At 36.0% G+C, this 13,638-nt stretch overlaps 1 protein-coding gene across 1 annotated transcript in view; it reads left to right on the forward strand.

The window, feature by feature from the left end:
- Positions 1-13,638, forward strand: part of CTNNA3 (catenin (cadherin-associated protein), alpha 3) — a 2,098,639-nt gene that overhangs the window by 1,116,094 nt on the left and 968,907 nt on the right. The window contains exons 8-9 of the mRNA XM_012658580.1: positions 4,060-4,140; positions 12,448-12,617. Of these exons, the coding sequence (XP_012514034.1) occupies positions 4,060-4,140; positions 12,448-12,617 (251 nt within the window). The remainder of the gene's footprint in view (positions 1-4,059; positions 4,141-12,447; positions 12,618-13,638) is intronic.

Consider the following 13,638-nt stretch of genomic DNA (forward strand, 5'->3'; position numbering starts at 1 on the left):
TAGGAACTTATAAAATATTTGAAAAACAAATAAATGTTTTATGACAGTACTATCTAATAGATTGTGTGTAATGATGAAACTGTTCTATATCTGCGGTGTACAATACAATAGGCACTAGACACATGTGGCTATTGAGTACTTTAAATTGAGAAACTGAGGAACTAAATTTTTAATGTTGTTTAAATTTAATTAATTTACATTTAAGTTTAAAAAGCCATATGTGACCAGTAACTACAGTATTGAGCAACATAGTGTTGGAAAGTTCTTCCCAGCAGGGTCCCAACAGGAAGCAGATGGAACACTCAGATTAGGATAATTTCAGGGAGTTCATTTGTAAAGAGACCTTTTCCAAATGTGTGGGCAGCTTTAAGGAAACCACAAGAGGGTGCAATTAACTGTGGTCAGTTGTGTACGAACAATGAATGGTAAGGCAGAATTGATGAAGAGACTCAGTTAAGATTATACAGTTTTAATAAGCCTGGATCACATTGGGAAGTATTTATAATATTCAATAATAATTTTAATGAAATTTCATTGAACGGAGTGCATGCTCAAAATTGTTTTTTTCAATAAAGTATTTTCTGGTAGTCTTATTGATGAAGAATCTGACTGCCTACCCTGTACAGTGCTGATTTGTGCCATGTTTTCCCAGGGTCTTTCTCCCTGACACTCCACTGTAACTGGTCCCTTTTCCATTAGCAGGGCTGTGCTGAATTAATGACGATGTCTCTTAAGGATTCCTTTAAAGAGCATCCTCTCTTTTGAGCACTTGGGATATAGGCAGGTCTGACTGTTATCCGTGGTTGTGTTTTAATGTCCTGCTTTTTCCATTCCTTACCTTAGCACACAGAATTCACCTTTAGTCCTGGCTCATTGCTTGATGATTTGTTAAGGCTTTGAAAACAGAAGGAATGAGGCCCTTTAAGTAGGATGGGGCTATATCTCCTTGCCTTATTTATTTTTATGCCATGCAAAAAGAATAAAGAGGCATAAAATGGCTTGACTAAAGTGAAATAAATCTGGATAAATAGAGCAAGGATCCAATAAAAATCTGGAGGTGAAAAAGAAGAAAGGTGGCTGTGGTTAGAGGTGGGGCATGGAGGGAGAGAAAAGGAGGAAGGGAGAACTTTATATTTCCTATGATGATAGAGACTGTTTATTATTACCAAGAGAACAAAACATCTTTGACCCAATGAGACATTTTAAACTAAGGTTAAGCTCTGGGTAGAAATTAGGAAATCATCTTTATAACCCTTCTTGAATCTCTTTGTGCTGTCACCTCCTGTCATCCTTTATTAAAGTTTCATATGCTTCTGCTGCTAGCTCTGAGAAGGCCGACATCTTTTAGTTGTTCTGATGAATCACACTACAGAAGCTAGTGAGTTTTTACAGCCAACACAACAGGAGTCTCCCATATTATTCCTTACACCGTGTGTGTGTGTGTGTGTGTGTGTGTGTGTGTGTGTGTGTGTGTGTATGTGTGGGGGGTATCTTTGTCTGTCTCACTCCTGCCCCTTTTATACTGTCTCCGCTTTCACGAAGTGGAAAGAGATACATCCAAAAGCTAAGACTGCATGAAACTAGAGAGTAAGAGCTAGGTTCTTTAGGTAAAATTAGAAACTGTCTTATAGCCTATTATGTATCTGTTTATGCCATTGCCTTATATATCTCTGAATTAACTCTCACAATTCTCCATGGCTAAAATGGAGCTGTGACAAGTAGCCACAGCTTTCATCTGGGTAATTGCGACCATTGCTCTGATATCCAGAATTTTATAGTGCTCATTGAAATAACCTAACCTCAATGTCTTCTGTTTACCCTCTTTCTTCACTAAACACAGTTTCCATTACGTACATATTCCACACTCTCTTTCAAAAATAAAATGTGGTAAAGGACCTAATGGTCCCCTGCTGTGTCTTCCTATAGGAAGCAGCTGGAAATATGTGGTGCCAGTATTTGGCTGTCATAGTGCCTGGGAATTGGTATTGGAATTTAGTAGACATGGGTCCATGGATGCCAAACATCTTGCAAGTGTATGGAATGGTCTCAGATGATGATCATTTTTCACACCTTAAATATCAGTAACACAGCTGCTGAAAAAATCTAGATCTAACTGAGGTTTAGGTGGGTACCAGAAACTTCAGCTAATAGAGTACCTTAGCTGTGGATTGAAGCTAAGTGCTAAAATCTCCTCCAGAGTATAGTATGACAACTTCCTGGAATATAGCAGGTCCCTAATAAAACTATGTTGTGTTTTGAACCAAGTTCAGTTATAAACTCAATTCAATAAGACCTATGTAAGTTACTAGCAGAAATAGAAAAAAAATTAAGATATACTTGCCAATATCAAGATGCTAACAGTATTGCAAGGGTAATGAACGTGCACAGAATTAAAATGAGTATATTGGGAAATGTTCAAAATGCTATTGGAACAAGGAGAGGTGAGAGTTTACTTTTCAGCAGAGTTTTGAGGGAAATTCTTTGTGGAAATCTTTGAGGAACAGGTAGGATTTTTTTTTTTTTTTTTTTTTTTTGAGACAGAGTCTTGCTCTGTTGCCCAGGCTAGAGTGCCGTGGCGTCAGCCTAGCTCACAGCAACCTCAAACTCCTGGGCTCAAGCGATCCTTCTGCCTCAGCCTCCCGAGTAGCTGGGACTACAGGCATGCGCCACCATGCCCGGCTAATTTTTTATATATATATATACTTTTAGTTGTCCAGATCATTTCTTTCTATTTTTTTAGTAGAGACCGGGTCTCGCTCTTGCTCAGGCTGGTCTCGAACTCCTGACCTTGAGCGATCCACCCACCTCGGCCTCCCAGAGTGCTAGGATTACAGGCGTGAGCCACCACGCCCGGCCCAGGTAGGATTTTTATAGGAGTTGTTTTGGAAGATGCTCTCTGAAGTCAAAGGTATATGTAAGAAGTTGGAGGAAGAGATAGAAAAGTATAAGAATGTTGCTACCATAAAAGATAGTATTTGAGAAGATATGGCAGTAGATAAGATTAAAAAGGTAAGTTAGGACAGAGTATAGATAGTCTTGAATTTCTTGTTAAGGAGTCTTTCCACTTGAGGCTATGGATTAATGTATGAGTGCCGTCTCTAGGGCTAGAGTCTGACATGCTGCCTAATGGCCTATACTTGGCCTCAGCATCCTTTTTCATTGAGTCCACGCTGTAAACTCCTTCAGTTATCAGCTGCTTACACTTGCCTTCGTGATTTTCAAGGTCTTCTCTTAAGATCCCTTTTCAGTTTATTAATTTAAATAGTGGCAATTTTCCTAGAGGTGAATCACATAATGATTTTTTTCAATCTCTTTTATACAAGATATCACTGAAAAAAGTATGATCAGATTTAATCCAGTTGTCTCCCACAAAATTAATATGTAGAAAATACCAACCAAGGTGACTCTCCGTGTGCTTAATAGCCTAAGATTTAGGTTAAGGATATAACACAGAGAACTGTTCTGCTCAAAGAATAAAAAGGTGTTTCACAAATTATCTTAAAGAGCCAAAAACAGCGTCCAGTTCTTACTTAAAACAATTTGTTCTTGGAATATTGTCAGCTAAAATCGTGGTCAACTTTTGCAAATTGTATGAATTTGCACTGCATATTTTATTTAGTGTTTAGAAAAACTCCAATATGGCTCTGCATAACTTACACAATACACCATGAAAATGACTTCAGAAACTCCCACAGAAGTTGACAAATTGGGCATCTAATGCTTTTAAGTTAATTGCATGCTTAGCGGTTAAAGAGTTGACTTGTTAAGAATGAAGATCACAATTTCATGGAGATAATGCTCTGCCTACTGCCACACTGAATACAACCCAACCTTGTATCATAAATATTACAGAAGCTTAGAAGAAAATAATGTGAGCTTTAATCACCATTCTACTTAGTCTTAAGTGAAATGCTCATGAATCATATATAATATCATAGCAGTTTTGAAATCTATTCTTGAATTTCAAGCTGTTATTTTCAGAAAATTTAGAAAGCAAATTGCTAAGTGATAAAGAGTAATTTGATAGCATTGCTTATGCCATTTTTTTCTTCTTTGCAGACTGGAAGAAAAGAGAGGAGTAATACCCTGAATATTGCTATAGACAACATGTGCAAGAAGACAAGAGACCTTCGCAGACAGGTGAGGGAAGAAAGAGAGATAGAGACAGAAATACACATGCCAAATAGGACTTTTATTCATCGATGGAATATTTATTTCATATTTTTATTTTTTAAAATTAATTTAGAACACACAAAAATATTTACTTTCTACATTTATATACTGCACACTTTTTTTGTGGCAAACATAAAAGTAGAAGAAAGAATGTGTGCTTTAATGTCAGGCAGAATTACTTTCAAATCCTGGCTTTGTCCGCATCAGTTGTGAGGTCTTGGGCACAGATTTCATCTCTCTGAGCTTCTCTGAAACTATAAAATGGAATTAATAATACACAATAGGGCTGTGAGGATTAAATACAATGCATATCAGTGACTGGTCCATAGTAAGTTTTTAGGTAATGTGGTAAATTGATTCTATTACATGAAAAACTGAGTTTATCATCCAAATGCTTACAGTAAATAGCTAGTAAGTGATAACTCGGAGACCCTACAAATCCTCCTTCTGATTCTTTTCAGGATGCTTCAAAAACTAGTTTCGTTTAAGTTAAGGCTACTTTTTAACCTTAGGTCATCATAAACATAGGATTAGAAAGGATTTCATTAAACAATTTAAAAGTCCAGTATTATGCCACAAGTTATTTTTTTTTTCCCAGAAATATGAAGACTTAGCTATTTTCAAAGGCCTTTGCTCTCCATTCCTTTCCACTATTTAATAACCAGAGTTCTTTCTCACATACAACTTTAACTTGGTCATCATTAACTCATAAAAGAGGGGCAAAAAGCTTTTCAACCATAAACTTTTAATGCAATATATTATTGTAGTTTAATGGGAAGATTTAGTAAAATGGCCGAGCAATCTTTTAATTCAAAAGTAGATTTGCAAATGGAACAAATAGGTATCTCCAGCCATTTAATAGTAGCTGCGTAAAAACACAATTTTCAAGTCTGTGAAAATCCCAATTTCTCAATTTATGGCTTTAACGTGAATTCTACTTCTACTGTCAGCACTTAGAATCACAGAATGTAAGAGTTGGAAGGAACTTAGCACACCTGTCTTATGATGCAGATTAGAAAGCAGGCCAGTGTGGTGAGGTGACCTGCCTAAGGAGGAAGGAACACTGGATCAGAACACACCAGGACCCAGAAACTTATGCCCTAAGAGTCAACCTCCCTCTTTGTTGTATGATTTCTATTCTTGATCTTATTCAGGATTTCTACCCCATCCTCTTCACCTAGGACTTGTATCTTTCATTCCTGTCTCCTCCCTCTATATTGCCTTCAACAAAGTTATTATGCAAAGAGAGCTAATCTACATTTATACCTCCAAATTATTATTTTTCTTCAAAAAGTCAAGAAAAAGCAGTTCTTTATGTATGGAATTACCAGATGTATGAAATAGAAGTACAGGGTGCCCAGTTAAATTTGAATTTCAGATTAATAACAAACATGTTTTAGTATAATTATGTCCCAAATATTGCTTGGGACATACTTGTGTTTAAGAAGTTGTTAATCTTAAATTCAAATTTAACCAAGCATCCTATATTTTATCTTGCAATCTGACCCATGTTTCCATCTCACTACCACCAATGAGATATAGAAATGACATTGGGAATTTCTAATATTATTCTTCATAGTAAGGAGATATTTCCAACTTGTAGAGAACTACTGTGTTATGGAGGTATGAAAATCCCATATCGTTTCACAGTTAAAACATCTGCATTATTTCTATTTTCTATCCATGTTTAACAAATCACCATGAATAACAGCAATCTTGGTTTCATCTCATGATTCCATGGATTGGCTGGGGATCAGCAGAGCCATTTCTGTAGTATTTTCACTTGTACTTTCCCACATAGCTGCAGTCACATGGCAACTGTGGCTGGGTTCAGGGCTTGATGTTTGGACCTCAGTGCTTCTTCCTGTTCCCTTTCTCCATGTGGACTCTTCTTTTATAGCCCTTCTATGTGGCTTCTCTCTCTAGCAGGGTAGCCTGGGTTTCTTACATGATGGTTCAAGGTGCCAAGAAAGGAGAGATAGAAGCTGCCAGGCCTTCTTAATGCCTGAGCTCCAAAGTCATGGAATATTGTTTCCTTCACATTGTATAGGTCAAAATAGTCATAAACCCTGCTTTTGATCAACAGGAGCAGGCAGAAGCTCTGTCTCTTGTGGAAGAAGTGGTATGTGTGTACAGGAAGGGGTGGAATTGTTAGCAGCCATCTTTGGACCCAGCCATGATCTTCGGTGTTGGTGAGATTAGGGGCTGTGATTCTTTCTCATTATCTTCATCTTTTCTCCCCCCAGTACTTCATTTTCTCATCCTGATGTTTATGCTTTTGATGATAATAAAAATTAGTTTAAAAAGCAATATGTTATCTCCATTTCTTCTTATTTTTCAAAATTTATCTAATAATTTCTTTTAAACATCCTACATGTACTCTTTCTCACAGGAAAGAGAAATCCCTACCCTTAAAATGTTTTTCTTTGGGATATTTAATGTTCATCTTTTTCTCTAGAACTGGTTTTATTTGTTTGTTTTTAGTGAAAAAAAATAAGCACAGTTCATCATCCTGCCCATTCATCCTTATCCTCTTTCTTAACCATGGCTTTTCCATCAGTAACACAGAAGCATTTTAGCTTTGGTTCAGTAGATGATTGGACTTCTTTCTTGAGGAATAAGATAGATTAGCCTAGAAATATCTGAAGAGAAGCAATTTATAGATTTAGGAGCATCAATTTGGAATGTTCTAGATGGTGACAGAGTATTTATTTGTTCCAACTTTCTTGCTCTGTGATTTTCTTGCCTATTTTTCTAGAGAACAAAGATAGATGTCCTTGGCATGGTGTTCTAGGTTCTCTGTGACTTGGCCATGACTTAATCCCCATTATTCTTAATGTTCCTTCTCCTTCAGCTCTCCTTCTCCATTTCTCCTCCTCACCAAACCAAGACATTAACCTGTTCTCTGACTAAAGAGTCTACTATTCACCAATATTGGTGAATCGCCTCCCTCTCAAACCCTCTTGCATCATTGTATATACGGATTGTTCAGCTTGGTGCCTTCTCCACTTACTCCCCTTACACCCCCCACCCATGCCCTAATCAACTAAATGCAAGATTAGTGTAAATGCTACTTCTTCAATGAAACCTTTGCTATTTTGACTAGCTAGAATTAGTCTTTTTCTTCCAGGAGCATTTATAGCATGTGTACTTCTATTATAGCAGTGATCATATTCTTCTTGGATTTTGTTTCTTTCTTTCTAAATTTTTTTAAAATTTTATTTCAGAATGTTACAGGGGTACAAATGTTTTGGCTACAAAAATTGCTTTTGTACCATTTGAGTCAAAGTTATAAGTGTGCCCATCACCCAGATAGTGTGCATTGTACCCCTTATGTGTGTGAATTTACCCATCCCCTTTTCCCCCTTCCCGCTTGCTTGATTAATGAGTCAGCATACCAAACATCAGCAACTAATTGGTAGAGCCACAGGTCTAGCCTGAATCCATTCAATCCTAGCCCATGTTTGTAACCAAGGACAATGGCCTATTCACTTTCAGAAACCCTGCTGCCTGATTCACTCATTTTACCATCATAAATTCTTTTCTTCCTTATTGCTTGTTTTATAAGCTTTTTTTAAGTTTAAATTTTCTTCTTCTTCCTTTAGCCTCCTTTCCCATCATTCATTTGAGAATTGCATACCTAATGGCACTCTCTCAATAAAAGGAGGGAGAGTTTTAAATATCTTTATTAAAAAATCTAAACAATCAAATATATTTCATTTGTATTATGCAGAGTGAAACTTACATTTGATTTCACTAAAGGCAGGTTATAATTTTTATTTGTGTATATTAAGAAAACAATTTTCTTTTATTTCATAAGTGCCAAAATAAGAATGAGGTATGTCAAATAAAAAAAGGATTCTGGTAAAAATAAAACAAATAAACAATTTAATTGATCCTTTAGAAGCTGAGTTGCTGAATTGCTAGATCCACCTCTTCTCTATGTTGGTAGTACCAGCGCAACACTCAAACAAAATATATGTTGGCTCTTATACGCCCTAATCATCGTTCTCATCATCAAATATCAAGTATCTGCAAGACACAAGTTTCGCTAAGTTGAAATAATAGGTATACACTGAATTAATTATGTTAACTTATTCCTACCAGTCAACTAAGCTTTGAAAATCATATTTTGCTATTTGACTTAAAATTAAAATGGTTCTATTATACACAAATATGCTTTTCTAGTTCTTTGAGGATGATTCTTTTCTAAAAACGCTTTCTCCTCTTTTCATTCCTCTTCTCCTCACAATTTCATTCTTTCTATTTCTTTATTTGGTGGTGTGGTAGTGGGGACTTTTTTAGAGTTTTCACATAGGGCTTTCACTTTTGGGTTTCAATTGTAGAGAATTATATTATTTTATTTGAGATCCCAAACCACTTACATCAGTGGGAAATAGAAAAATTGATGTCTCAAGGCCTTTTATTAAACTGTAGTGAGAAAGATGGAAAGCACCTCAGTTTGGTTTTATTCTGACATCTTTCATATCTGGCCACAAACAGATATTTATTGAAAATACATACTTCTAACTCCTATTGGACTCCCAGTAACTTCAGATTTTAGTGCTTTGGCTTCTATTTTCACATTGGCAGGTTGAATTCTTCCTTAAACTTTTTTGTATATCATGAAAATAAAAGGAATGCATTATGCCATGGGGTAGGAAAATAATATGGAAATAAATAAGAAAGAAGCTACTTAAGTAGTATACACAAGTATACATATCTGTACTATCTATTGAAAAATATTTATATGAATATGTCAGAACATGTAAAGAAAATTGCTTAGCACAACATTCTAGTCCTTCCACATCTTGTCCCTATCTGCATTTCTAATCCTATCTAATAATAATTGCTCTTTCACATTCAGCATAATTCAGGGCATGACAGAACCAAACCCAGTGTGGTGTACAGAGCAGAAGTAGCAGAGTATAATCAATAATGAGTAGTTTATGAGTTTGGAGTCTGAGTCTTAATGACTAAACATTAACACCAGATAAAGGTGCCTGTTTTAGATGCATTTTCCTGAAAGCAGAGCCTGAGACTGGGGCCTTAGTGCAGGTAGTTTATTTGGGAGAGGATTCCCAGAAACAAGTGTGAGAGAACACAAAATGTGAGACAGGAAAAGAGGACATGATATGCTGTTGAAGTTGCTGCTATAGGTAATAGGAGCTTGAGGACCTCTGGGAACCAGCAGAATGTCTCCCAGAATTATCTGACCGATGGATAGAGGCTGGGAATTTTATTCAGTAGCTCGCATTCCTATTGGTCAAAGGTTGTTCCCAGTGGTGGGGACTCTCCAGAACTTCCAGGCTGTGTTTGTGTTTAGGCTGAGAACCTCACAGAGGCTTGGAACAGCCCCTGAGACAGAATAACAAAAATAGCATGGAATGCACGTAAGAGACATAGGATGTCTTCAGAGGACACAGAATTGTTCCCCACAACAACAGCTGAAATTTGAGATAGGTCTAGAGGATGAGATGCTGACTACCAAAAGCCTATAACATGGCCCATTATCATAGTTCTGACTGTAAAGATAAAGGATCAGGAATTGGCAAATCAGACAGGGACTAGTGAGGAAATTGTAGGTCAATTGATGTAATTATGCTGTTTGTTATTTACATGGGTTAAGATGCTTTCAGTGAGAAAGATACCTCCCTGCCTCTGACTATGTGCTATCTCTTAAAGGTTTCCTTCAGTCTAACACAAGTCACTAATTTCTGGCCATTTTCTTCTGACATGAGACAAAAAGATTACAAAGATTGGCACAATGTGAGACAGTTTTTCTCATCTCTCATTCTTGCTTGGGTGATAAATCAATATATATGTTTTGAAAAGCACAAGAAGGCAATCTGACTTTTTCGATATAGTGAAAGATGGGAACTTATATCAAAGTCTTTTATGTGAAAAACCATCCTTCTTTAAACATGTGTCTCAAGGCAGTGAATAGCAAGTCTCGCTTCTTCCTGTCACAATAAATGACTAGAAACAGGAGTTCATACTCATTATCTTCACCTCCTTGTCTCCCATTCACTTTTCAAACCATAGCAATAGGACTCTTACTGCCACTTTTCTGCTAGAACTGTTCTTACTACGTTCATCAATAAATTATTAGTAGTCAACACAATGGACAAGTCACGAGTCTTTTTTTTTTTAACTTTTCTTTAAAATTTGACTGTGAAGCCTATCTCTTCTTGAAATATATATATTTTTGTTGTCGTCTCCTGGTTTTCCTATATTGTAATATCTAATGACTCTCGATTCTCGACTAGATTATAAGGGACCATGCATTTTTATCTGGACATATCTTACAATGCTTTGCTCTTGGTGGAAAAGTGAGGAAATGGTGTTAAGAAATATTTGTCAAATTGAATGAAATCAAAAACAGAAGAGAAGATTCAACAAGTTCATGATGTGTCTATTATAATTATGTTTGGTAGGATAACTACATTTGGAGAGCATTGACACAGAGATCTATTTGAAAGTTTGTTTACTTGTTGGTCATTTGTTCTCTTTGTTTTTTGGCCATTATCTCAGTCTCTTCTTAGGTCCTACTCTTTCATCTACAGGACTCCCACAAATGGTAATGTTTCCTAAGATTTTATTTTTGGGTCTCCTCACTGTGTGTCTTCCTCTGTATGGTCCTATCCACCTCCCTCAGTTTGATTTTCTTCTCATGTGCTGGCTCTTAATAGTATCTCTCTAGTGCAGGTCTCCTCTCAGCTCTTCTTCTGCATATCCCAGTTACAAATGAAAGAAGAAAAAATATAGAAGACAGGGGTGGCCATTGAAAAGTGTTCATCCTCTGAGAGAGTCCTTCAACTTTTCTCCTGTGTATCTGAAACTTACACAACCTGTAGTTCCCAGCTCAAATCCTAACTTGTGAACTCTTGCCTGACTTTCCCTAGTCCATTTCCTATAGACAGCAAACAAATTATTCATTCACTTAATGGTCTTCCCTAATTCACTTAAGGTCTTTCCCAATTCACTTAAGGTCTTTCCCTTGCCTTGTAACCACTTTAGCATTCTACACTCTGTCCTAATAAGTGCTCAGTAAATATTAATTAATTGCCATTAATGATTTGCTTTTCTACATGCTAAGCAGAATCCTTCCTTGGGGATTTTTCTATAGCCTTTGTGAAATTGTTAGTAGCCAAAAAATTTCATAGCTCTTCTGAGCAAGCTCTCCTATCTAGTGCAGAGGTATTGTTCTCCTAGAAACCTATAATTATTATGGATTTATAATTCTATGATTATTACAGGAAGACAGTACTTTTTTAAAGCAGCTGTATCATTCAGACCCATGAAAATGTATTACTACTCATTCGCACATAATCTAAAACTAAGCTAAGTGTCTATTGGATTAAAAATACCCTAAAATTTTCACAGAAGGCAGATTGCATTTTCCTGTCTGATAGCTATTTATCTTTTTGTTTTATTGTATAAAGGTTATTAAACTAAATGAGGGGGTCGACCCAAAATCCTTGAGCCCATTCATAGTCATTGACATTATTAATGAAACATTTCAGGATATTGTGATCCATGAAGTCTCAATATTATATAAATACGTTGAATTAATTTTCCAATTTAATTTTAAATCTCAGAAAATATCTGAATAGAGTAATTGCCTGATTGTCATTTATAACCTTACATGTAATCTAATTTAAAAGAACTAATTGTAGCAGAATGTTATAGTTGTTTAATAATTTAAGGTGTGAGGGCAAGAACAATTAATGCAAACAGGGAAAATTGGACATCAAGCTCATTTATTATTCTTCTTGCTCTATTAATCTGTTACCAACTCGCATAATCGGTGATCTAACTTGGTTTAATTACCATGAAGTCTACAATTTAGCTAATCAAAATTTATCATCAGTTCCTTTAACAAGGTAGAAAACATTTTATAATTTCTAATTATAAAAATACAAGATGTACAATGTTATTTGTACACATGCATAACCATTCTAGTAGTGCAATTTATTTGAGAAAAAAAGAATATTAGCATTTTAATGTGACTTCTGGGTTAAGTAAAATTTTTAAGAAAAAATAGTTACTTTTGAGAACAAGGGAACTATTTCTGGATGATTTTTTTCCCAGATATTTTATTTGTTTTAGTTTCTTAAGGTACATTAAAATATAGTCTTAAATAAAATGATTTTAGAGATCATGCAAAAAATGTATTAAATGAATTTTGTAACCACTGAGATTGTAAGAATAGGAAATAATATGGACTATTTCCTGAGTAATAAAAGCCCTGAATTTTTTATTTCTTCTCAGCTCCGCAAGGCTATTATAGATCATGTGTCAGACTCTTTCTTGGATACGACAGTCCCACTTTTGGTTCTCATTGAAGCCGCTAAGAATGGCCGGGAAAAGGAAATAAAAGAATATGCTGCAATATTTCATGAACACACCAGCAGGCTAGTAGAGGTAAGCATTCTAGAACTGTAACTACTTTAAATTTGTGAGAATGAAGCTCCCATTCCCCATTTAGGGTTGAACTGTACTCAAATAAGAACTTTTGATAACATTATTACCAATGTAGCAGAGTTGAGTCAAGGTAATATGAAAGCATATATGTCAAATAGTATATAAACCAACCCACACTGGCTTGCAAAAGAGGCAATTTACTTAGAAAGAGCTATAAAACTATGCACAGTATTGGGTTGTTAAAAAATACATATTTTATCAGAGCTACACAAAAGAACTGGCTAAATGCTGATACTTTGTTTTATCTTTATAAATATTTTCTTCCCATTCTAACTTAAAAGTATCAAATACTTGATTTTATGCTATTTTATTGTTTTTCTACCATCTTCTCATGGCTATATTACTCCTCCAGTCTTTCAAATCATATTCAACTATGTAACATGACTATAGAATAAGAATGCCTAAAAGTAGAGAGATCCATGAATAATTAAGTAGGGGTAATGGATTGGCTCATGTCCCAGTGGGGGCAAAGGGAGAGGTTAAAGCAATAATTCACTCTGTTTGGAGACTGATGACATGGAATGCCCCATGATTTGGGGAGCAGGGTGTTATATTGCTGAATCTCCATAAAGTACTAGGAGATTCCCAGGAGAGAGAGAGAAGGCAACCTTTTGTATTATGGACATCAATAACACAGCTTCAGTATAAGAAAGAACCCGAATGAAAGGATTTCTACCACACATGAGATGACTGTACTCACAAGGCTGGGAACCAGTGGCAAGAAGGGGGAAATGTGATTGCCCACATCCATGGACGTGAACTGATATTCAGCTGGCACTCATTAGTATGGCTACACCAGTTGTTTATGGCTGCTGTCTGTCCTGATTGTCAGTGCCCACACCATCCTGGTTAGTAAATTTTTTGACTACCACACCTTCTTCTACCAGCCATGAATTCTGTGGTGAAATATGCTTTTGTGGCCCAAATGCTTGTAAAACTTGTGAGTGAAAAATAATCACCTTGTGAATTAGAATCACA

The sequence above is a fragment of the Propithecus coquereli genome, unplaced genomic scaffold (assembly GCF_000956105.1).
Source record: "Propithecus coquereli isolate 6110/MARCELLA unplaced genomic scaffold, Pcoq_1.0 Scaffold117, whole genome shotgun sequence".
In the NCBI taxonomy this organism is placed as follows: domain Eukaryota; kingdom Metazoa; phylum Chordata; class Mammalia; order Primates; family Indriidae; genus Propithecus; species Propithecus coquereli.